We start from the raw sequence: 24082 nt of genomic DNA, 5'->3' as shown, positions 1-24082 counted from the left end.
CCACTCACATCAAACCACCTGCAGTCATAGTGTACATTCTATCTGTCCCAATGTTCCTGTGTTGTTTGAATTTGTTGCGCTTTTCTCCTACTTAGAAAAATTCCTCGTTTTACTTGTCACCCACCATCTTCGGTTGGTTATTGCCTTTTCCTCGCGACCACACATTTCTTTTAGAACACTTACTAAGCCGTTCATTGATACAGATCTTCATTCTGTGGATCCCGGAGTGTGAGATCCCGCTTTACAGATTCCATCCCGGAAACGTGCAGATAGGGGGCGCTCAATCGCTGGTGTGGTATCGCGTCCGCTGGGAAAACGAGACAATGGAAGATGTACTGCAGCCAGGGAAGCCGCAAATAATCACCGGGCAGCGCCCCACACTGCATGCTGCTTCGGTTCCTAAGACTGAGGATACAGACAAGGAGCACTTTGGTCGATGTGAATTCAGCTCCACTACTGCTCACCTTCTTTAAAAAATGATTTAATTATTTATTTGAAATCAACTAAGGGAGGTTGAAGTCGCCAAAGGCTAAGCAGAGTGCAGGTGTCTACAGCGACTGCATCGGAGATACTTTTGGTAGTCTGGAGTGTTTCCCTCAACTTTGGGCAAGCCAACAGCCTTAGTAGGGACAGGGCCGAGACATAACACAGGTTAACACACGACCCTCCCGCCAACGGTCCCCAAGCCGAGCGTGGCCCCTAGTGTATTCATTGCGGGTGCGTCAATTTTCTTCTTTTGGGATTTGTGGGGCACAGCGTTTTGCTCTTTCGGAGATCTGGAGTAAGCGAAACCAGTTTCCAAGGTGTCGGAGAGGCGGCTTCCGCGGTCGATTGAGCAGGTCTGAGCGAGGTTTCCATAAGGCTGCATGTTCTCGGCTCCTCGATTGAGCAAGTCTGAGCCAGTTTCCCAGAAGGCTGTGCGTTCTCGGCTTCTCGGCTCAGCCATGGCTGGTTTGCTGAAGAAGGTGAGACAAATGGAGGTCACTTTGGGAATTGAGGGTGTCAGCCTGGCTTCAGCCTGACAGCCCGTTGCCCCGGGGGTGCGGGCTGAGTGCTGAGGTTTGGGGTTTTGTCCACGCACTGTTCTCGGGGTGATCAGGCTGGGGACTCTGCGCGGAGACGCGGAACTTTGCGAAGAGGCTTGCCCGACGGGCAGCGGGCTTAGACCAGGTTTAGCCTGGGAGTCGCGGTTTTGCAGCTCCGTCGCGTGGTGGACGCGTGGAAACCACAGTAAACAGCATGAATCGTGTTTTGTTTTTGAACAGACCACTGGCCTTGTGGGATTGGCTGTATGTGAAAGTCCACACGAGGTAGGTACTTTTTTTTTTTTTTTTTTTTCTAATCCTCAAGTTCCCAAGGAAGATTGGAGCCCTGTGACCTTGTGTGTTGCAGCGTTAACCGGATACGGATATTTCAAACCCCAAACTACAACCCGCTCTTCAGGGCAAGAGCGTGATCCGATGCACCGCCTTTCCTGCAGACTCTTTGTTAAACTGTATTTCTAGAGATGTTTTTTTCCCCCTTGGTTTCTTGTAGCTTCTCTCTTGTCAGCGCCCTCCTAAATCTGTATCTTTCTTTTCTCTTTTTGATTTTAAAGATGTATTTACTGGAAAGGCAGTTACAGAGATAGGTCTGCCATCCTCTGGTGCGCTCCCCAAATGGCCCCAACTGCAGGAGCTGAAGCCAGGAGCTCCATCGGGGGCCCAAACACTTGGGTCATCCTTGCTTGTCTCCCAGGTGCGTTAGCAGGGAGCTCGACTGAACGTGGAGCAGCAGGTACTGAGACCTGAGCCCCATGGGGTGCTGGCCCCATTTCTGTATTTCCTCCTTTTTCATTTGTCTCATTGTGTCTGCGTGGGTGGTGTAGATGGTGTGCCTTTACCCTTGTACTGGGTCGTCTTTCTAATCAGCATTGAGGAAAGCTTCCATCAAAAAGGAAGCTCCTTTAAATCTTCTCCAATAACCACTCCATTTCTCTCCTTTTTATACTTATTCTCTCCAATTTTTTACTTCTCCTGGAATGCACTTTTAAGGTCACTGATAATTTTCTTTGTGCCAGTCTAGTGGTCAGCTGCTTACATTTCTCATCTTAATGGATCCAGTGGCAGCATTGACACATTTGGTGCTCTCTGTCAAGCACTTTGTTGGATGTCAAGATTATTCAGTTTCCTGTTGTGAACCCCCTGTCTTTAGTTTTCTGCTTTTCTGGTTAGTCCTCATATCCTTATTTATTTATTTATACTTACTGAGAGGCACAGAGAGAGATACCCGTGCGTGTGCGCGTGTGCACACACACACACACACACACACACATCTTCATCTTACATCTGCTGGTTAATTCCCCAAATGCCCGGGAGCTGGGAACTTAGTCCAGGTCTCACATGTAGGTGGTGGGGATCCAAGTACTTGAGCCCTCACCTGCTGCTCAGGGTGCACATTAGCAGGAAGTCAGAATCCAGATGGAGCTGGGACTCTGTTAAGGGATGCAGGCAGTCTCAAGCAGCTGCATCTCTTTTTTTCTTTCTTTTTTTTTTGACAGAGTGGACAGTGAGAGAGAGAGACAGAGAGAAAGGTCTTCTTTTACCGTTGGTTCACCCTCCAATGGCCATTGTGGCCGGCACACCGCGCTGATCCGAAGCCAGGAGCTAGGTGCTTCTGATCTCCCATGCAGGTGCAGGGCCCAAGGACCTGGGCCATCCTCCACTGCACTCCTGGGCCACAGCAGAGAGCTGGCCTGGAAGAGGGGCAACCAGGACAGAGTCCGGTGCCCGACCGGGACTAGAACCTGGTGTGCCAGTGCCGCAAGGCGGAGGATTAGCCTAGTGAGCCGCGGCGCTGGCCAAGCAGCTGCATCTTAACCACTGTACCATATGTCCTTTCCTATCACGGTTTTTAATTTTGTTGTTTTTCAAGATTTAGTTCTTGATTTGGGGAGTGAACAGGTAGATGGAAGATACCTCTGTGTGTGTCTCGCCTTCTCTCTATAACTCTGATTTTCAAATAAATAAATTTATTTAGTTTTGTTTTCTATTCCTGATAGGACTGATTCTAATGATTTTAAGTACCATCTATACACTTGTCACTCTTAGATTTCCATATCAAATACTGACCTCTCAGTTTATCAAAGTCTTGTATATTTAACTGATTAGTGCACATCTGCACTTGGATGTCAGACAGGCAACCCAAACTTTGTCCAAAATGGGGTCTTTGATCTTTTCCTTAAAATCTGCTTTTCCCTCAAGTTCATTCAGCCAAGTGAATTGCAAGTCCATTCTTTTGACCCAAGTCAAAAACTTTGAAATTATTTTGGATTCTTTCCTTTATTTCACATTCTGTATGTAGAACTGCAGTAAATCCTGGAGATTCTACCTTCAACATATATCCAGATTTTTGACCATGACTCACCACCTCTCTGGTATTATAATCTGCTCTGCTACCATCATCAGTGCTGTGGGTTTTCTCATCCAGTTTCTGCCTCTAACTCTTGTTATCTGCCTCAGTTAGTGTTTTTTCATCCAGGCCACCAGACATTCTGCTAAAATGTAAGTCAGGTCATGCCGCTCCTTTCCTTAAACTCTTCCAGTGACTCCATATCACTCTAAATGAAAGCCTGGGTATTTACAGAGCCTCTATAGGTCACTGTTCGACAGACCATATCGCATGGATTTATCTTGTTTGTCTGTGTCTACTAAAATGTTGGTTTAATAAAGGCAGAGGTTTTTTCCCTTACTGTTTTATTTACTGCTGGAACTCTGACATGCACATGGTATGTCATTGGTAAACAATACCTGTTGCATGAATGTCTTGTACCCATTATGAGTTCATATTGACTTTATATTTGTTATTGACTAAGTTTGAATTCATGGTTTCTCCATCTTTCTTGAGGACTGGTACTCTGGTATCAGAATCTTTCTATTCCTGGGGCTGGGAATTTGGATATCATAGTTAATATTTCTCTTGCCTTTGTACCTTCTTCATATCCATTCCAGTAGATGAACTCTGTTGATTTTTTTTTTAAAGATCTATTTATTTATTTGAAAGTCAGAGTTACATACAGAGAGAAGGAGAGGCAGAGAGAAAGAGAGAAAGAGAGAGGTCTTTCATCTGCTGGTTCACTCCTCAATTGGCTGCACTGGTGGAGCTGCACCTATCTGAAGCCAGGAGCCAGGAGCTTCCTCTGGGTCTCCCACACAGATGCAGGGGCCCAAGGACTTGGGCCATCTTCTACTGCTTTCCCAGGCCATAGCAGAGAGCTGGATCGGAAGTGGAGCAGCTGGGACTTGAACCCAGCACCCATATGGGGTGCTGGCACTGCAGGTGGTGGCTTTACTCACTATACCACAGCGCTGGCCCCTGTTGATTCTTTTCTGTAGTAACCCTTCAGTGTGACCCCCTTTTCTGTTCCTACTATTACAACCATAGTTTTGGTCATTGTCCTTGTTTAGAGACTCGCAGCAACTTTGTTAGTGACCTTTCTGCCTCATTTGTTCTGTGATCTTTTGAACCCACTGCTAGCTTAATTTTCCTGAAACACAAATCTAAATCATTTGATTTTTCTAAATCTTTTCATGGTCCAGAGAATAAAGCCCAAACACTTTAACTTGGACTGCAAAGTCGTTACAATCAGACCTTTTCTCCACCTTTATCTCCTGATCATTTCTGTAAGCCAAATGTTGTCTACTTAAAAATGCAATGTGAATTTTAAATGTTAGCCGTGTTCAAATTGCATCCTGAATTTTCTAGAATTCACTTTTTTATTAAAAAGAAAGTTAATTTTATTTAACTTAATATTTGAAATATCATTTCAATATATAATTATATAAAATTAATGATATTTTATAGTCTTCCAGTTTTAAAAGTCCAGTAAACTTTTATACTTAACACATATTAGTTTAGACTAGTTGCATTTCAAATGCTTCATACCCATATTTGGGTAGCACTTACTGTGTTGTATAGCACAATTCAAGAAAATAGAACTATATTCTGTTTGCTTAATTTTCTACTATTTGGTCTTAATGCAAACTGCTTTCTCCAACAGCACCAGGTATATCTCAGGTGTTACCTTTCCCGTGGCCCCTAAAGAATAATAATGCTAACATTTAGTGATGCTTAAAGTGCCAGGTGCTATTGTAAGTTATACCACATCCTATGAAGCAGGTATTATTATCCCCATTTTACATTGAGGAACAAAAACAGACATGGAAGTCACTTGTCAAGTGTAGCTAAGCTGTGGAACCAGTGCTTTTCAGCAGTTGGGTGCTAAGAGTCTGCACTTAACCATTGCTCAATACTTTGTCTCTCTCTGCTCTACACATTTCCCACCCCTGCCACACTTGCACTTTACTTTGTATTGTGTTTATAACTTTCCTCTCCTGTGTCTTATAATACCTTAGGCATTCTGGTAGTAGAATTTACATCCAGTGTATCCAGCAGTGCTTAGTACAGTGTTACACATGATAGTACTGAGCAGAGTATGTTTTTACTGAACAAAAAAGTGAACGTTCTTTGGGAGAACACATAACTGAAATGCTCACAAACAGAGTGAATATTTCTTGTTTACCTGGATTGTTCTGGTTTACACTATGTTTTGACATAATGATTAATATTATCCACTTTCACTGCCTGACGTAACCTGGCTTGGATGATAAATTAGATGCCCACCCTATTCATAATGTTCTAAGACCATATTTTTTTCAGGAGAGAGAAAAATAGAGATTTAAAAAAAATTTATTTATTTGAAAGGCAGAGTTGCAGAGAGGCAGAGGGAGCGAGTGAGGGAGAGAGATGTCTTCCATCTGCTAGTTCACTCCCCAAATAGCTGCAGTGGCTGGAACTGGGCCAATCTGAGGCCAGGAGCTAGGAGCTTCTTCCAGGTCTCCCACACAGGTGCAGGGGACCAAGGACTTGGGCCATCCTTCACTTCTTTCCCAGCAGAGAGCTGGATTGGAAGTGGAGCAGCCGGGCCACAAACTGGCACACATATGGGATGCTGGCACTGCAGGCGGTGACTTTACCTGCTTTGCCACAGCACCAGCCCCAGAACAGAAGTCTCTTGCCCAGAACTTTATATTATCATCTTCTTTGCTAGAAGTTTAGAAAAAATGAGGCTTAGTCCTCTGCCCCTCATTTCTGATGACATGTGACAAGGTTTACATCACTGCAGTTTGAGCCTCCCTAATCTGAAAATCCAAAATCCAAAAAGCTAAAAAATCTGGAAGGTTTTAAGTACTGACATGACTCCTAAGTAGAAAATTGCATACTTGATTCTGTGATGGTTCACAGCAAAAACAGGGCCAACAAAAAAGGTATAAAATTAGCTTTAGGTTGTGTATATAAGGTATTTGTGAAACAAATGAGTTTTGTGTTTAAACTTGGGTCCTATCCCTCAAGATATTTCATTATGTGTATTCAGGTATTTGAAAATCCAAAAACTTTAAAACGCTTTTGAATTTTGGGTAAGGGATACCCAGCCTGTAGAATGTAAAATAGTCTCTGTTATGCAGCATCATATTCAAATACTAAATAAAGAATAAATATGCATACTGCTTTCTAAGAAAAACCTGTCTTAAAGATTCTCAAGGTTTGTGTATGTTTGTAATCTATGCATACATATGTGAAGGACTCAAGAGAAAAACAGAATTAAAAGATAAGTTTATTTTGGAGTAAAAGTTTTAAAAATTCATTTATGGTTTTTTCATAAGCATTTTCTGTGAATTTTTTGAGAACTCCTTTTCTTTGACAGGCAGAGTGGACAGTGAGAGAGACAGCGCACTGCGCTGATCCAAAGCCAGGGGCCAGGTTTTTATCCTGGTCTCCCATGGGGTACAGGGCCCAAGCACTCGGGCCATCCTCCACTGCACTCCCTGGCCACAGCAGAGAGCTGGCCTGGAAGAGGGGCAACTGGGACAGAATCCGGTGCCCTGACCGGGACTAGAACGCGGTGTGCCGGCGCCACAAGGCAGAGGATTAGCCTATTGAGCCACGGCGCTGGCAGGCTGAGAACTCAATATGTGAATAAAACTATTTATTAGCTCCTATGGGTTTTATACAGTTAGACTAAAATAAATTTCAAATTAATTTCAAGGAAAAATAAAACATTCTCAATTACATACTTATAGTATGTAATTTTTTAAAAATTATTACTTATTGTGAGTTGGGATATGCCATACTTCTTCTTACCATGTGATAAACTGATGGTGGTATCAGTCCAGTCATAATCATAAGCAACAACATTGAAATACTGTGGTTGTATGCATTTAGATATGATCATATTGATCTAATAATTACAAATACGAAATTCAAGTAAGAAACATGGAAAGAAACCTAAAAGAAAATTTGTAGTGCTGAGGACCTCATTTTGAGAAACACTGGTTTCTTTTTTTAGAGATTTATTTTATTTATTTGAAAGATAGAGTTGCAGAGAGAGGTAGAGACAGAGAGAGAGGTCTTCTATCTGCTGGTTCACCCCCCAGATGACCGCAACAGCTGGAGCTGCGCCGATCCAAAGGCAAGAGCCAGGAGCTTCTTATGGATCTCCCACGCGGGTGCAGGGGCCCAAGGACTTAGGCCATCTTCTACTGCTTTCTCAGGCCACAGCAGAGAGCTGGATCAGAAGAGGAGCAGCTGGGACTAGAACTGGCGCCCATATGGGATGCCAGTGCTTCAGGCCAGGGCTTTAACCCACTGCGCCACAGTGCTGGCCCAGAGAAATACTGGTTTCTAAGTGATTTGATTTCTGAGAAAGGTAAGGTACAATAAGTTGCTTTTCTTGGTACTCGTTGTTGACTTAGGTACAACTTTCGTTATGCAGACAAAATGTAGAAAGGTTTCCACATTTATACTTACATCTTTCCTAAGCCAGAAGGTAGGGATTTGGGGCATAGACATGAAGAAATTACAGCAAAGAAGAGTTAACTGGTTTTGTTTTGGTCAGATTTTAAAATATTCCCCTAATTTGTGGTGGTTTTTTAACCTGTGGAAATTAACATGCTTTGTCTTTTCAGAGGCTGAGAATATTGTACACGAAGATTCTTGATGTTGTTCAACAGATGCCTAAAAATGCAGCATATAGAAAATATACAGAACAGATTACAAATGAGAAGCTGAGTATGGTGAAAGTGGTCAGTATATCCGTTTTGTTTTCCTGGATTTATGATATTCAGTAGAATATTTAACAAGAACAAAAAATTTCAGTTGCTTCAAATACTTCTGTTTCTCTTAGTCTTCCTCTTATGCTTGCTTTCCATATTATCTCCCCTTCATTTAAGAAACTACTGTTTATTGGGTGTTTTCTATATGCAAGACACTATTATACATTGGGTCAGGTCTCTGGCCTGAGTTAACCTTGTTTCTGTTTTTTCTTTCTTCCCTATCTAGTTTTATTTATTTATTTTTTTAAATTAAATTTTTTAAAAATATTTTTATTTATTTGACAGAGTTACAGACAGTGAGAGGGAGAGACAGCAAAAGGTCTTTCCAATAGGTCTGATCTGATTTCATCATCATTTAAAAAAATCATCTATTATTTTTCACTTTATGTTTCTGTGTGGGAGCAAACTGTTGAAATCCTTACTTAATGTATACTAAGCTGATCTTCTGTATATTAAGATAATCGAAAATGAATCTTGATGTGAATGGAAGGGGAGAGGGAGTGGGAAAGGGGAGGGTTGTGGGTGGGAGGGACGGTATGGGGGGGAAGCCATTGTAATCCATAAGTCGTACTTTGGAAATTTATATTCATTAAATAAAAGTTAAAAAAAAAAAAAAAAAGAAAAAGGTCTTTCATCCGCTGGTTTACTCCCCAAACGGTGGCAATGGCCAGAGCTGGCTGATCTGAAGCTAGGAGCCAGGAGCTTCCTCCAGGTCTCCCATGCAGGTGCAGGTGGGCCATCTTCTACTGCTTTCCCAGGCCATCAGCAGAGAGCTGGATTGGAAGAGTAGCAGCTGGTACTAGAACCGGTGCACATATGGGATGCCGGTGCCACAGGTGGAAGATTAACCTCCTGTGCCACAGTGCCGGCCCCCTCTATCTAGTTTTAAAAAATTAATTTATTTTCCTATTATGTGAAATAGAGACAAAAAGGCAGAGAAAACTCTCATATTCTTTTGTTCACTCCCCAAATATCTACAACAGCTGGTGTTAGGCCAGGCTGAAGCCAGGACTCAAGAACTCATTCTTAGTTTCCCACGTTAGTGGCAGGGCCCAAGTACTTGAGCCATTACCTGGCTGCCTCCCAGGATGTGCATTATTAGCAGGAACTGGAATGGAGAGTGAAGCCTACTCAAACCCAGACACTTCAGCGATAGGGGTTCTGGAAGTGTCAGGTGGTGGCTTAACCACTGCACAGAATGCTCACCCTCCTATCTAGTTCCTGTTGTTGTTGTTAAGATTTTATTTATTTATTTGAAAGGCAGAAAAACAGAGAGAGAGGCAGAAACAGATCTTCCATCTGCTGTTTCATTCCCCAAATGGCTACAAAAGCCAGGTCTGGGCCAGGACAAAGCCAAGAGGTAAGGAGCTCCATCCTGGTTTTCAACATGAGTGTTGGGACCAAAGTTGTTGGGCCATCCTCCATTGCCTTCCAATGTGCATCAGTAAGAAGCTTGATCAGTACTTGAACTGGTACTCCTACATGAGAATCTGCTGTCACAAGTGGTGGCCCAACTTGGTGTGCTCCAGTGCTGGCCCCTATCTAGTTCCTTAGTGATCTTTTGCTTCTTACCTGTAGAAACCAAATGTTGTTTTCTTTTCTCTAATCACAAAGTAGAGAAGAATGAAAGCAAAACAAAAATCTGTTTTCAATGAACTGTTAAAAGGAATTATTATAAAAAGAGCTTGGTTGCAATAAAAGAGGACCCAAATTTTTTTTTTTAAAGATTTATTTTTTGTTATTTGAAAGGCAGAGTTACAGAGAGAGGCAGAGAGACGGAGAGATCTTCCAACTGATGGTTCACTTCCCAAATGGCTTAGTGGTCTAGGGGCTGGGTCAGGCTGAAGCTAGGAGCCTGGAGCTTCTTCCAGGTCTCCCTGTCGGTGCAGGGGCCCAAGCACTTGGACTGTCTTAAGCTGCTTTCCCAGGTGCATTAACAGGGAACTGGATCAGAAGTGAAGCATCTGGGTCTCAAACCAGTACCCATATGGGATGCCAACATAGTAGGCAGAGGCTAAACCTGCTACAGAACACCGGCCTCCAAATTTTTCTTAATAGTAAATTATATTGGGCATTGTTATGCTGAAACTGAATGTATCCACCCAAAATTCATAGATCGATGCCTTAATCTCCCTCATATAGCCTTATTTGGAGGTGGGGCTGTTAGGGCAATGATTAAGGTTAAATAATATAAGGAAGAGGCCCTGCTTCTATAGGATCGTTGACACCAGAGAGCTGATACCTATCTCCTGGAGCAACATAGCAAGAGAAGGCCATGTGAGCCCTGTGAGAAAGCAACAGATGGCAACCTAATTGGAGGAGCCTTCACCAGACACAACCTCTGCTGTCACCTTATCTTGTACTTCAGTCCTGAGTATTGTAAGAAAATAAAATTGTGTTGTTCAAGCCACGCAGCTATGATACTGTGTTGTATGGCAGCCCAAGTGAACTAATGCAAGCTTTTTACGGTTTTGCTTTTGATCAGCTTCCTGCTGATGCATCCTGAAAAGCAGCAGATGATGGCTCAAGTACTTGAGTCCCTGCCATCCACAAGGAGACCTGGATTGAGTTCTGGGCTCTAGGGTTTGGCCTGGCTCAGCCTTGGGCATTGTGGGCATTTGGGGGAATGAACCAGTGGCTGGAAAATGTGTTTCTGTCTAAGCCTTTCAGATACCACTCAGCCTTTCAAATAAATAAGAATAAATAAGTAAACAGCATCTAAATCAAAGGCCTTACATAGATACACAGTGTCGCTCCCCCACTCCTGGAGGAACAACACCGGACTGTTTTCTTTCCCTGGTCCTTCCCGGCTTTGCTGCTGCTCCCCCGCCTCTGCGGAGGAGCGGCACCAACGAGCTCTCCGACTGGCTCTCTCAGGGGGGCTCTGCATGTTGTTTCTTCCCCCTTTTTATAGTCCTCTCCCACCAATCCGTGCTCCGCTGCCCGGGTGCTGAGCACGCCGCTTTCCTCCAATCCGAGGTTGGATCAGGAATCAGCTAATTGACGAAGCAGCTGAGTAAGATTTGTTTACTCCCTCTCAGCGCCATATGGTGGGAGATCAGACGCATAGAGTTAGTTTCAGTCCACAGTCTCAGTACTTATTTGTCTCCCGGGCGCCCCGCCATGTTGTGGGAGACGGACCCTGCTCCCCACACATAGTAGATGACTGCTGGTTTTTTCATATCTCACTATATTTCACTATTAAATTTTCATACTAGCCCTTATTTTGTGGACTTTATATAACTACCCAAAATAGTGTTCATAAACTCTGAAAGTAATTTTTATATATGCATTAAGTGGCCTAATATGTATTTCTTAAGAGATTCTAAATATAGTTCAAAGAGAATTATTCTCCTTAGTTATACAACAAATAATACAACTTGATTTGGAACTTTTATTCTTAACTTGGCAGTTGTAGAAGTAATTTTCAGATTAAAGACTGAAGGAGAATTTAATATTTCTTTGGTTTTCATGTTTTTCTTCAAGGAAAATGAACTTTACATATTTTTTCTCATCATTGAACTGTAAGGAATTTCCCTTTGTTTGCAAGGTGGATCTCTTCAATTCTGCTTTTGATTCTTTCTCGCTTTCCTTCTCAATAACCTTGTTTACTTTTAATCGTTTATTCTGTATGCTCTTTCTGTCCTGTGTGCCTATCATTATCACTCACATAGTCTCAAAATGTATTTGGCTTGTTCTTAAAAGAAAGATCTCTATGTGTTCTTTTACTTATTGCCCTATTTCTGTTTTCTCATGGCTATTATCAACCAAAGAATAGTTTACTGTCATTTTTTTTTAATTAGTACTAAGGTCAGTTTCTCTGCTATTTCAGTTACTTTCAAAAGAATTGATGTGTTGGTAGTTCTGTCATCCTTTATGTCTCACAGTGCTAGTTATAGAGTGATTATTTTTTTCAATGTATAAATTTTAGGGTACTTTTCTGCTTAAGTTCTTACTATGTTTTCCTGTTCAGTTTCTCGAAGACTGAGGTTAAGGATTTATGCTGACTTGGTAGTGTAAAACTCCCTTTTAGCTACATGATTATGGTGTACATCCATGTTTGAGAACTATGAGCTTAGAAGATAAGTCTTTAGCATGGTATAGAAGGGCTTCTGAGGTCCAGCTCTTGGTTGTCTTCTCATCTTGTCCTGTTATTTCCTGTTTTGTGCACTTTGAGCAGTATCATATTGATGGCTGTTCTGTGGATTCTAGGTATTCTTACTTTCGCATTCATTTGTATTTTCTTTTTGCTCTTCCTAGAATGCCTTTATTACTTTGTTTGGCAATTCACTATGGTTTGAGGATGCCTTGCCTAGATTTGGGTGCTGAAAGTTAATGGCCAATGTGATAGTATTAAGAGGGAGGGCTTTTTAGAAGTGATTAGGCCATGGGGATTCCTCCTTTTGAATACGAGTGAGGGTCTTATAAAAGAGACTTCATGCAATGTTTGGTGCTTGCTTACCCTTCTGCCTTCCATCATGTAAGACTGCAGTGTTCCTGGCACCTTCATCATGGACTTCCCAGCTTCCAGAACTGTAAGAAAAAAAAACTTTTGTAAATTACCCAGTCTCAGGTATTTTGTTTTAGCAGCAAAAATGGACCAAGAGGGGCTGGTGCTGTGATGCAGTAGGTTAATCCTCCGCCTGCGGTGCCAGCATCCCATATGGGTGCTGGTTGTAGTCCTGGCTGCTCCTCTTCCGATCCAGCTTTCTGCTCTGGCTTGGGAAAGCAGTAGAAGATGGCCCAAGCACTTGGGCCCCTGCACCTGCATGGGAGACCTGGAAGACGTTCCTGGCTCCTGGCTTTGGATCAGTTCAGCTCTGGCTGTTGGCGGTCATTTGGGGAGTGAACCAGCAGATGGAAGATCTTTCTCTCTATTTCTCCCTTTCACGCTCTGTAAATCTATCTCGCAAATAAATAAAAAATAATAATAATAAAAAAATGGACCAAGAAGCAATTCTTAGTCCTAGAGAGTCATCACTTCCTCTGTGAAGCCTTTTCTTTTCCTCCCTAAGCAGAGTTTAAGGACTTAACTCACTTTTCAACTGTACCATGTATGTTGGTGTCTCCTCTGCTAGTTATAAGCTGTTTATGAATGCTATTTGATTCATCTTTATATACTAAGAATCTAGCATAATACCTGGCACATAAGGTCCCTAAGAAATGTTTGTTTATTCAGAGGGCTAAATATAAATAGAGTTTAATAAGCCCAAGTACTTTAGAACAGTTGTGTCTCCAATCCTGTTTTTGTAAAATCACAGATTTTAAATCCTGTATAGAGTTACAAGAATATTGTTATGATTATGAAGTATTTTTATTAAAGCATACAATGAAAATAAAAATAAATATTGCTTCAGGTTATTACTAGGGAAGATAGCAATAGCATATTGGTGGAAAATATTGGTTTGTATCCTATCCAATATATTCAAATACTTATTTGGAGTGGCTTGCAAAGTTGACCATATTTTATATTATAATGTTTTTATCTGTAACATTGGTATAATTATAATAATAGCTACCTAGAACACTTATTGTTAGCTGCCAAACACTGAATAAGGTAATATATGTAAAAAGTGTATCCTTGTCCTGGGCACATAGTAAACATTCAGTCATCAGTATTTTATTTATTTATTGGTATTTTATTTACCATTGGTAAATAAAAATAGTATTGACTGAGTATTATGACAAATTTTGCTTTTCCTGACTTGAAAATATTGTTGAACGTTCCTTGCCTTTCCTGAGTCTCTTATAATGGTGATCAGCACCTTATTTTGTGTTTAATTTTTGTCTTCATAGATAATTTTGGGTTAAATAGTCTGTCTCAAACTTGCTTGTCCATTTTTTCTTATTTGTCCCTTCTGAACTATTTTTGTAAAGTTTTTTTTAACAGCTGCAAACAATTTTTATGTTTTCACTGAGAGGCAGAAAAGAAGGGAGGGGAGGGAGAGAAAGACACACAGAGAGCTTCTCATCTCTGCTGATTCACTCCCCAAAGTCCCGCAGTGGCCAAGACCAAGCTGGGCTGGAGCCAGGAGCCAGGAACTCAGTCTGTGTCTCTGCGGATGGCAGGGACACAGCTTCTTAAGCCATCACCACTGCCTCTCAGAGTCTGTATTAGCAAGAAACTGGAATTAGGAATTAGGAGCCAGAGCCTGTGAGTCCACATCATCTGATGTGGTACACAGGTGTCTTAACCAATGTCTGAACTTGTAGGCTAAAGCCTGCCTCTTAACTGTCTTTTATTTATTTAACTAAGAAGCACTGGCTATGTCATATGATTTTAGTGATAGCAGCTTGTGCCTAGATGGTGGTGAACAAAACAGAAAAAAATTCTTGTCCCCTTGGAGATTGCGTGTTAGTGATGAGAGGAAAAAAAAAAAAAAAAAAGAAAGAAAAAAAGAAAAAATAAGATGGTTAAGTGGAAAGCAAACCAAGTGGGTATGGGGTTATGAATAATAGGTATTGGTTTCCTGTGGCTATTATAACATATTACTATGAACTTCATGTCTTTTTAAAGACATTCGAAGTTTGTTGTCTTAAATTTCTAGAGACTAAGAAGTGTGAAGTTAGTATTAGGGACTCAAATCAACATATCAGCAGGCTGATGCTTCTGGAAGCTCTAGGAGAAAATCCAATCCTTTTTTCCAGTTCCTAGTGGCTTTTAGAATTCCTTGACTTGAGGCTACATCACTCCACTTTCTTCCTGCATGGCCACATAATATTTTCCTGTGTGTAATTTCCTTCAGCCTCTCTTGAAAGGACACTTAAATTGTATTTAAAGCTGTCACCAGTAAGCCAGGAAAATCTCCTTAATTGCATCTATAAAGTCTTTGTCATGTAAGGTAACATTCCCAAGTTCCAGAGATTAAATTGGAGGTGTGTTGTGTGGGATATTATTCAACCAACCACAATATAAATTATGAGTAGTCCTCACCAAGAAGGTGATATTTGAGCAAAGATTTGGGAGGAGTGGGAAGGTAGAAGCCGTGCAGCAGTATCTTGGACCATCTAGCAGATACTCTGAGGCATGAACTTGTCAATTCCTGTTTTTAAAAATCTTCAAGTATTTTTTTCTCTTTCTGAATTCTATTTGTAAGTCCAGAAACCATCCTGATAATGAAAAAGCCTTATTCACTTATGTGGGTATATTGTAGGACATGGTTTCTGGCTCATAGTTCCCAGTCTACTAGAAAATTAATAAATGTCATTGTTTAGCAGTTAAGATGCTGGTTTAGAAGCCTGTGTCCCAAACTGTGTTTCAGGGTTTGCAGTGCAGCTGTGACTCCTTGTGCCAGCTTCTTGCTAGTGCAGATACATGGGAAATAGTGGTGATGACTCAAGTAGTTGATTTCCTGCCATCCATGTAGGAGAAAGGGATCAATTTTCTGGCTCCCACCCAGCTGGCATTTGGAGAGTGAGCCAGTAAGTGGGAGCACTCTTTTTGTTTCTCTCTGTTGTGAATATTCTAGTTACTGTTTTGGCATTTCCTTCTAAAAACATTTTATTAAAAATATTGTACATAGGGTCCAGCGTTATGTCATAGCAGGTAAAGCTGCCACCTGTTGTGCTGGCATCCCATATGAGCACTGGTTCCAGTCCCAGCTGCTCTACTTCAGCTCTCTGCTGTGGCCTGGGAAAGGAGTAGAAGATTGCCCAAGTCCTTGGGTCCCTGCATCGCATAGTCGTTGGGCCCCTGCACCCATGTGAGAGACCAAGAAGGAATTGGCTCCTAGCTTCAGATGAGTCCAGCTCTGGCCATTGCAGCCATCTGGGGAGTAAACCAGCGAATGGAAGACCTCTTTTTTTTTCTTTCTGCTTCTGCCTCTCTGTAACTCTTTCAAATAAATAACTAAATCTTTTTTTTTTTTTTTTTTTTTTTTTTTTTTTGACAGGCAGAGTTAGTGAGAGAGAGACAGAGAGAAAGGTCTTCCTTCCGTTGGTTCACCCCTTAAGTGGTTGTTACAGCCAGTGCGCTGCGCTGATCCGAAGTCAGGAGCCAGGTGCTTCCTCCTGGTCTCCCATGCGTGTGCAGGGCCCAAGCACTTGAGCCATCCTCCACTGCCTTCCCGGGCCACAGCAGAGAGCTAGACTGGAAGAGAAGCAACTGGGACTAGAACCCAGGATACTGGTGCTGCAGGCGGAGGATTAACCTAGTGAGCCGTGGTGCCGGCCTAAGTAACTAAATCTTAAAAAAAAAAATATTGTACATAAAAACGGGCAGAAATCCTAAGTATAGAACTTAATCAGTTTTTATGAAGTGACCACACTCAAATTAATGAGCTATTTCTAGAATACCCAAAGCCTTGTTTTGAATTTCATATAAATGGAATCATTAGTAGGTCCTCTTTTGTGTATCATTTCTTTTTGTTTATTTTGAGAGACTCATCTATATTGTTGTGTATAGTTGTAGTTTGTTCATTCTTATTGCTATATTCTGTGATATAATACCATAGTTTTTCGATTCATTTTGTTAAACATGTTCATTAGGGTTGTTGCTAGTTTGGGGCTATAATTTGTACTGCTGTGAACATTCTGGGTCATAGGATAGCATTGACTTTTTAATGTTAATACTCTCAGGAAATGTAGGAAATACTTAGAGAAACAAAATGATATTTTAAAATTTATTTTTAAAAGACTGCATTAGGTCTTACCTAAGCCTGCATCATATGTCTTACTCCTTGGTAAACATGTCAGTAAATATTTAACACATTAGTATTAAGACAGAAAAACAATACAATTACAGAGATATGCGATGGATTTCCACCAAGTTGGTGAAAACTTAGTAAGGACAGTGCTCAAATGCCTGCAACAACTAGAGCTGGTCAGGCCAAAATCAGGCCAAAACCAGGAGCCCTGGATGCAATCCATGTCTTCTACGTGGGTGGCAGGGATCCAAGTACCTGAACCATTTTATATTTATATATATATATATATATATATATATATATATATATATATTTATTTATTTTTTTTTCCTGCAGCCAGACCAAATTTATTCAGAGAAAATAAATCTGCAGAGGTGGAAGACCAACTGCTGGCCTGCACAGACTGGACACATGGCAGAAGGCTCCAACCCCAGGGGCTGGACCTTTTTGTATCTTAGCAGGGCTGGGCGTGGGGGTGGGGGACAGTAGGCAGAGGTGAGCTTCCCCATATTCGTCTTTCAAGTGTAGCCATTACCTTTTATCTCCCTGAGTGTGTATTAACAATAAGCTAGAATGGAGAGAGGAGCCAAGATTTGAACACAAGCACTCTTGATATGGGATGCAGGCATCCCAAGCAATGGCTTGATGACTGTGTCAAGTGCCTGCCTGTTTATTTTCTTTTGTAATATATAGGTTTTTAAAATATAGGATACTGCAACATTCAGGTGTGCTCTTTTTTTTAAAATTTTTTCTTTCTTTGTCCCCTTCCAAAATTGTAGGAATCAGATGTTAAAAAATTAGAAGACCAGCTTCAGGGTGGCCAAATAGAAGAGGTGATTCTTCAGGTAAAGAAAAAGTTGAATATAGATGTTTGGTTTCAAATGTTGCCTTTAAATAGAGACAAAACTGACATCTTGAATAGGAAATTAAATTTGTTTTTTATGTTGACTCATGAAATGTAAAATGATTTAAACATAGAAAATGTGATGTTTTTAATGTGTAAGTCAATTAAATATTTATCATTGATTCTAGACTCTATTTCTGAAGGTTCATTGGAAGTTTGAAATTTGATTTTCTTTGAAAAAAAATTTTTTTTTTTTTTGACAGGCAGAGTGGATAGTGAGAGAGAGACAGAGAGAAAGGTCTTCCTTTTGCCATTGGTTCACCCTCCAATGGCCGCCATGGCTGGCGTGCTGCAGCTGGCGCACCGCGCTGATCCAAAGGCAGGAGCCAGGTGCTTCTCCTGGTCTCCCATGGGGTGCAGGGCCCAAGGACTTGGGCCATCCTCCACTGCACTCCCGAGCCACAGCAGAGAGCTGGCCTGGAAGAGGGGCAACCAGGACAGAATCTGGTGCCCTGACCGGGACTAGAACCTGGTATGCTGGCGCCGCTAGGTGGAGGATTAGCCTATTGAGCTGCGGCGCCTGCTTTTCTTTGAATTTAGTCAGCACATTCCTGTTAGCCTTAACTTAGTTAAATTAAGTCTTACTGTTATTTTAGCAATGTTCTCTTTTTAGATGCATTTGCTTATTTTAAGAGCTTGGTATTTTTTTTAATATGTAAAAATACAGATGTTTGAATTTAAAATTAAAATGTGTTTTTATTTTTGGTTATTAAGCACTTGGTCAAGTTAAAAAACTATTTTTAGTTGCAGAATGTATTTGAATTTGATTTTACATTGTTACTCAAATATTAACCTTGACAAGAATAGGTGTTTGATAGTAAAATTTAAGCATCCTTGTCAAGAGCCACTAGGATTAGAAAACTTAATATTTTTATATTTAGAATATTTAAGTCATTTTTCCTTCTTTTTTGCTGTAGTCATACGTATGCAAGAAATAAGACAAAATCCTGCAGTTTAATTTTGTTTAACCTGAATCTGAATTTTTCCTTTTTCATTGATCATGGATAAGGTACAAAAATGAATAGGCTAGAAAAAATACTGATTTGAATATTCAAGGTTGGTTTTTAAAATCATCTGCATTTTTGTTGAAAAATACAATTTTTTTTTTATACTACGACCAGAGTGAATATAACTTCTTAATGGGTTAAAGTAATCATGATAGGTTTCACCTCACCCCTGTTAGAATGGCCTTTATACAGAAATCAACAAACAATAAATGCTGGCAAGGATGTGGGGGAAAAGGTACCTTAATCCACTATTGGTGGGAATGTAAATTGGTAAAGCCACTATGGAAGACAGTATGGAGATAGTTCAGAAATCTGAATATAGAGCTACCAAATGATCCAGCAATCCCACTCCTGGGAATTTACCCAAGGGAAATGAAAGCAGGATATGAAAGAGTTTTCAGTACCCCCACGTTTATTGCAGCTCCATTCATAATAGCTAAGATACGGAATCAACCCAAATGCCCATCAACTGAAGACTGGGTAAAGAAATTATGGGATATGTACACTATGGAATACTACACAGTGGTAAAAAATGAAATCTGGTTGTTTACAACAAAATGGATGAGTCTGGAAAATATCATACTTAGTGAAATAAGCCAGTCCTAAAGGGACAAATGCCATATGTTCTCCCTCACCTGTGATAACTAATAGAGCACCTAAAAGGCAATCTATAGAAGTGAAATTGACACTTCGAACAGCCCCTGTTCTACTGTTCAGGAACAGTTTTTTTTTGTTTGTTTTTTTTTATATACTGTTTGCTAAACTCTTTATTTAACCTAGAGTTAAACATCTGTGTATAAAGTCAACTGAAAATAGATCTCAGTAAAAAAATAAGAGTGGGAATAAGAGATGGAGGAGGAAGAGGGGTGAGAAGATGGGTGAGAGGGCAGACATGGTGGGAAGAATCATCATGTACCTAGAGTTGTAATTATGAAATGTATGGTTTGTAACTGTACAGCTGTATAGTTCTGAATACATTCCTATGGACTTACTTCTAAAGGTACAGTTTAAAAACTTATCATGAGACCCCAAATCCCCCTCGGCTGTGTGGTAATAATACCATCTTATAGGATTGAGTGTACGGTAATAATGGTAGATAGAATTAAAAGGGAGTGAATTCTCCAACATGGGAAGCAATCCACACAGCAGACTCATAGAATGACAATTACTTTAAATCCCACTCTGACCTCAGAATCAGCCCTTAAGGCATTCTGGTCTAACTGAAAAGCCCACAAGAGCATTTTAGGAATGGAGAGCCCAAGATACTGTTGTAAAAAATGTCCTGCAAAATGGACCTCTGTGGGTGAGACCCCAGTGGAAAGAAGTGGTCATCAAAGAAGGAGGTACTTTTCTCTGATGGGAGGAGAGAACTTCACTTTAATTATGGCCTTGTCTAAATACTGATGGAGTTTGTGGATTTAAAAGGCTTCCATAGCCTAGGCAGCTCATGTCAAGTGCCTTGGGTGATCACTGACGTCATATATAAGAGTGTTAATTGTTAAATTAACAACAAGAGTCACTGTGCACTAACTTCCCATGCAGGACCTTTGTCTTCAAAGTGTTGTATTAAAATGTATAAAAATAAAATGTCTCAATGCTTGCTTGCAAAAGAGGTATCATTGTTGGGTGCTTCTTTAAAGTTAATGAAGTTTCTAAAGAAAAAATAAAGAAGTGAAAATTAACTTCAAGATGCAATGACTTTGAATAGCCCTTGTCTCGACTGTTGAGGAACAGTTTTTTTTTTTTCCCTGCAAATTGTTGAACTCTTAGTATAGAGCTGGTCTTCTGTGTATAAAGTTAATCGAAAATGGAAAAAAATGATGATAAATTGTTTTCTGTTTCTTAAAATTTGGTGGGATATAATATTAGACTAGGTTTATACTAACCCAAAGTACATGCTAAAATTAGCTTCCTGAATAAGTCTTTTTCATCAGAATGATTTTTTTATTCCCTGTTTTATATAATTTAAGTGCTGAGTGTGCAGGAAGATAACTCCTTTTTGTTCAGTGAAACATGGTTGATAGCTTGGAAAATAATTGAATCAAATGCTTTGCAATTTTTTTGGTAGAAATTGTACTTTTAAATATTTTTTACATAAAATTAAAAATATTTTGCTATTATGAATAATAGTTTGATTAATATGGTTGTACAAACATCTTTTTCCATTTTTCTGTTATTTGGATCAGAACCTTAATTACTAGTCATATAACTCACATATAAGTTAAGTTTTGGTCCGTATTACCAGATTATTTTATAAAAAGCTTAATTTCTCGTGCCACAGCAGTATTTCAGAAATATCTATTATAGCAAGTGTGTTGGTAAGAGTGTTGTTTTAATTTAATGAGGAGAAATCATTTCTCATTTCTTCTTTTTTTAATTGTGCATTTTCTCCTCAATTAGTAGTAAAGTTATAATTTTAAAATATGTTCTTATATTTTGTGTTTGATAAATAATCTCAGTAATACTTTGTCATATTTCAACAAACTTTTTAAAGTACCTTTATGCTTCTGGTCCTCAGAGAACTTGTGAAACACAATTGGTATTAAAATCTAACAAAGTAAACTTTTGAACACTAATTACAACAGATATCAAATATGTAGAAATCAAAAGATAGCTTTTCTTATGATTATGTAGCTGTGAGAACTAAGGTAATTTAATTAAGTATTGTTAATTTGATAGTAGAATGAATCATGAGATAATATTATGAAAGTAGTAGCTCTGATAGTTAAATTTCATCACTAGCTGAGAACAACTGTTGGAAAGTAAAATCAAATGATCTTTTTATAAATTTTTACTAACAGGCTGAAAATGAACTAAGTCTGGCAAGAAAAATGATGCAGTGGAAACCATGGGAGCCATTAGTGGAAGAACCTCCTGCCAACCAGTGGAAATGGCCAATATAATCATCTAAAATTATGTGATTTTGATAGGTTGATGGGAAACTGGTGTAATTAAATGTTCTATTATATTTAAAAATGTTTCCATGTTATTGACATCTTAGTCAAGAAAACTGAAAAGGGGCATAGTTAGGAGACTAAATTAGTTATTATGGTAAGAGTCTTATGAATCAGTTTTTGACTTATAAAGTATTTGCTCAGATTATTTCAGAGATGGTATTTATTGAACAGAGAGGTTGTGGGGAGATTTGAGAGTTAATTAGAAAAATTCCTGTTAAGTCTTCAATTTCAATAGAGAGGCCATAATCAAAAGGCTATATCTTTAGGAGAGTCTTCAATACATCATTTAGTTTTTTAATTATCCAGAAAAATTTGGGAGGAAAGGTACTTAGTTGTTTTTGTCTAAACAATTTTTTTTAAAAGATTTATTTATTTATTTGAAAGAGCTACAGAGAGGGAGAGAAAGAGAAAGAGGTTTTCCATCTTCTGGTTCACTTCCCGAGAAGGCCACAATGGCCAGGGCTGTGACAGGCAGGAGCCAGGAGCCAGGTGCTTCTTCCAGGTTTCCTACTTGGGTGTCTGGGGCCCAAACACTTGGGCTGTCTTCCACTGCTTTCCCAGGCCATTAGCAGGGAGCTGGTTGAGAAGTGGAGCAGGTGGAACGTGAACTGGTGCCCATGTAGGATGTTTGCATCACTGGCAGCACCTTTACCTGCTACACTACAACACCAGCCCCTAAACAAATTTACAGGTTAGTGTTAGAAGTGAAGTAGTAAGGGTGATTATATTTAGTTGTAAGAAAACAGCAAAAAGGGTTGGTGATAAAATTTTATGTTGTGGTTAACTTCTCTGGCTGTGATCAGATGTTTATAAAGTAAAATATAGATATATAATTATATTGATTGCCATATTCATTATTAGTGTATTAGTTTATATTTGAATTATTCCATTTGCAATTGCATATTTTTAACATTTTATTATTGTTACTCTATCATCTTTGCGTAGATATTATCTACCTTTAAATTAGGATTTATTATACTATTGAGGAAATTTATTTGGTACTTGAAATTTTTTTATTGTACAGAGGTAGTTGGAAAAGCTTTTCACTTTTTTAGTTTAAAGAAGTTACCTTTCTGGCCCTTATCCATTAATTTTATCGGTCAATACAACCACATCAGAAGAGAGGTAGAATTTCCTTTTTAAAATGGCTGTTAAATGAGTTTCTCCAGATTGTCTGGCATACAAACAGGCTTATATTCAAAATACCTAAGTCATATGGTAGAAGTTCAAAGTGGAATCACTAAATAGTTTTCACTAAATTTCTAATATAAGTGCAGCTGTATCTCTAAAACAGAAGACAAATGCTATTTGAGGAAAAAGAAGTCAGTAAGCTTCCCGTTAAACAAAATTACTTTTCGTGTGTCCTCACCTTTTTCCTTCTCCCCCATCAATTCTAAATATCTTAATCTAACTTGGTATTTCTTCCCTTCATAGACAGCGGTTTTGTTTTTCGATGTGTGTTCATGTTTGTGTGTTTTGCTATGTTTTGTGACAAACCATTCCTTCAGAATGATAAAAATTGCATTTTTCCTTTTTTTTGGTACATTTCTCCCCTCACAGAACTATAAAGTGAATGTTAATAAAAGTATTAAATAAGGTGTAGAGGAGTTACTTCCTCGCAGATTATAAGGCAACTTCTTCTGCAAGGGAAGTGGGAAAAAGCCTTCCTGGCAGCCAGAAACCCAGGGATCCTTTCTTCCTGTAATATTGCTGCCAGCATGAACTCAGTAAGTTCAGGCTAGTTGTTGGCTCTGAGATGGCCTGTTTTTGCAAAAGAAGTAGAATTTCTTTCTTTCATTTGTAATTTTATTTTTAAATTAAATTTGAAAGTTAGAGAAGGAAAGAGACAACTTCCTATTGCTGACGCACTCCCCAGATGCCGGCAACAGCTATGGCTGGGCCAAGCTTCAGGCAGGAGCCCAAAATCACTCTGGGTCTCACTCTTGGGTAACAGGGACTCAATTACTTGAGCTAGCACCTGCTGCCTCTCCAGGTTTGCATTAGTAGGAAACTGGATTGGAAGCACAATCAGGACTCAAACAGAGGCACTCCAGTATGGGATGCCAGGGTTGCAAGCTGCAGCTTAACATATTGCATCACAAAAAATCAGAAAAGAAGGGGAAAAAGACGGAAACAAAAGAAACAGGAAGTAAAGGAGATGGAAAGGAAGTAAAAAGGAAATAGGAAACAACAAAAATCTGGGAAATGGGGCCAACTTAGTGGGTTAAGCTGGTGGTGCCAGTTTATGGCTGCTCCGCTTTGATTCAGCTCTCAGCTAATGCACCTGGGACAGCAGCAGAAGGTAGCACAAATGCTTGGCAAATAAGAAAATAACAAGGTTGATGTCTTCTTTCTCACACTTAGATTAAGTTCAGAATTTTCCAATTTTTGGCATTTTTTCCTTTGAGATAAAAGGGCC

At 39.8% G+C, this 24082-nt stretch overlaps 1 protein-coding gene across 1 annotated transcript; it reads left to right on the top strand.

Annotated features, from left to right (window-relative positions):
- The first annotated feature begins 917 nt into the window (after positions 1–917).
- On the top strand, positions 918–23261 carry NDUFA5 (NADH:ubiquinone oxidoreductase subunit A5). The gene is made up of 5 exons (XM_002712094.6): positions 918–965; positions 1266–1310; positions 8004–8120; positions 17575–17640; positions 21508–23261. Exons 1-5 carry the CDS (start codon positions 945–947, stop codon positions 21607–21609), a joined length of 351 nt encoding a protein of 116 aa, XP_002712140.5. The 5' UTR covers positions 918–944; the 3' UTR covers positions 21610–23261.
- The last annotated feature ends 821 nt before the right edge of the window (positions 23262–24082 follow it).

This window comes from Oryctolagus cuniculus, chromosome 3, assembly GCF_051225735.1.
Source record: "Oryctolagus cuniculus isolate XC-2025 breed Fujian yellow rabbit chromosome 3, ASM5122573v1, whole genome shotgun sequence".
Taxonomy (NCBI): domain Eukaryota; kingdom Metazoa; phylum Chordata; class Mammalia; order Lagomorpha; family Leporidae; genus Oryctolagus; species Oryctolagus cuniculus.
The sequence above is the reverse complement of the archived record's forward strand: the minus strand, read 5'-3'. Positions and strand labels throughout refer to the sequence as shown.

Excerpts from the sequence above, each read along its gene's own strand:
- NDUFA5 (XM_002712094.6), top strand. The coding sequence starts at position 945 with ATGGCTGGTTTGCTGAAGAAG. Across the intron at positions 1,311-8,003 it reads TATGTGAAAGTCCACACGAG|AGGCTGAGAATATTGTACAC; the intron begins GTAGGTACTTTT and ends TTGTCTTTTCAG. Across the intron at positions 17,641-21,507 it reads TAGAAGAGGTGATTCTTCAG|GCTGAAAATGAACTAAGTCT; the intron begins GTAAAGAAAAAG and ends TTTTACTAACAG.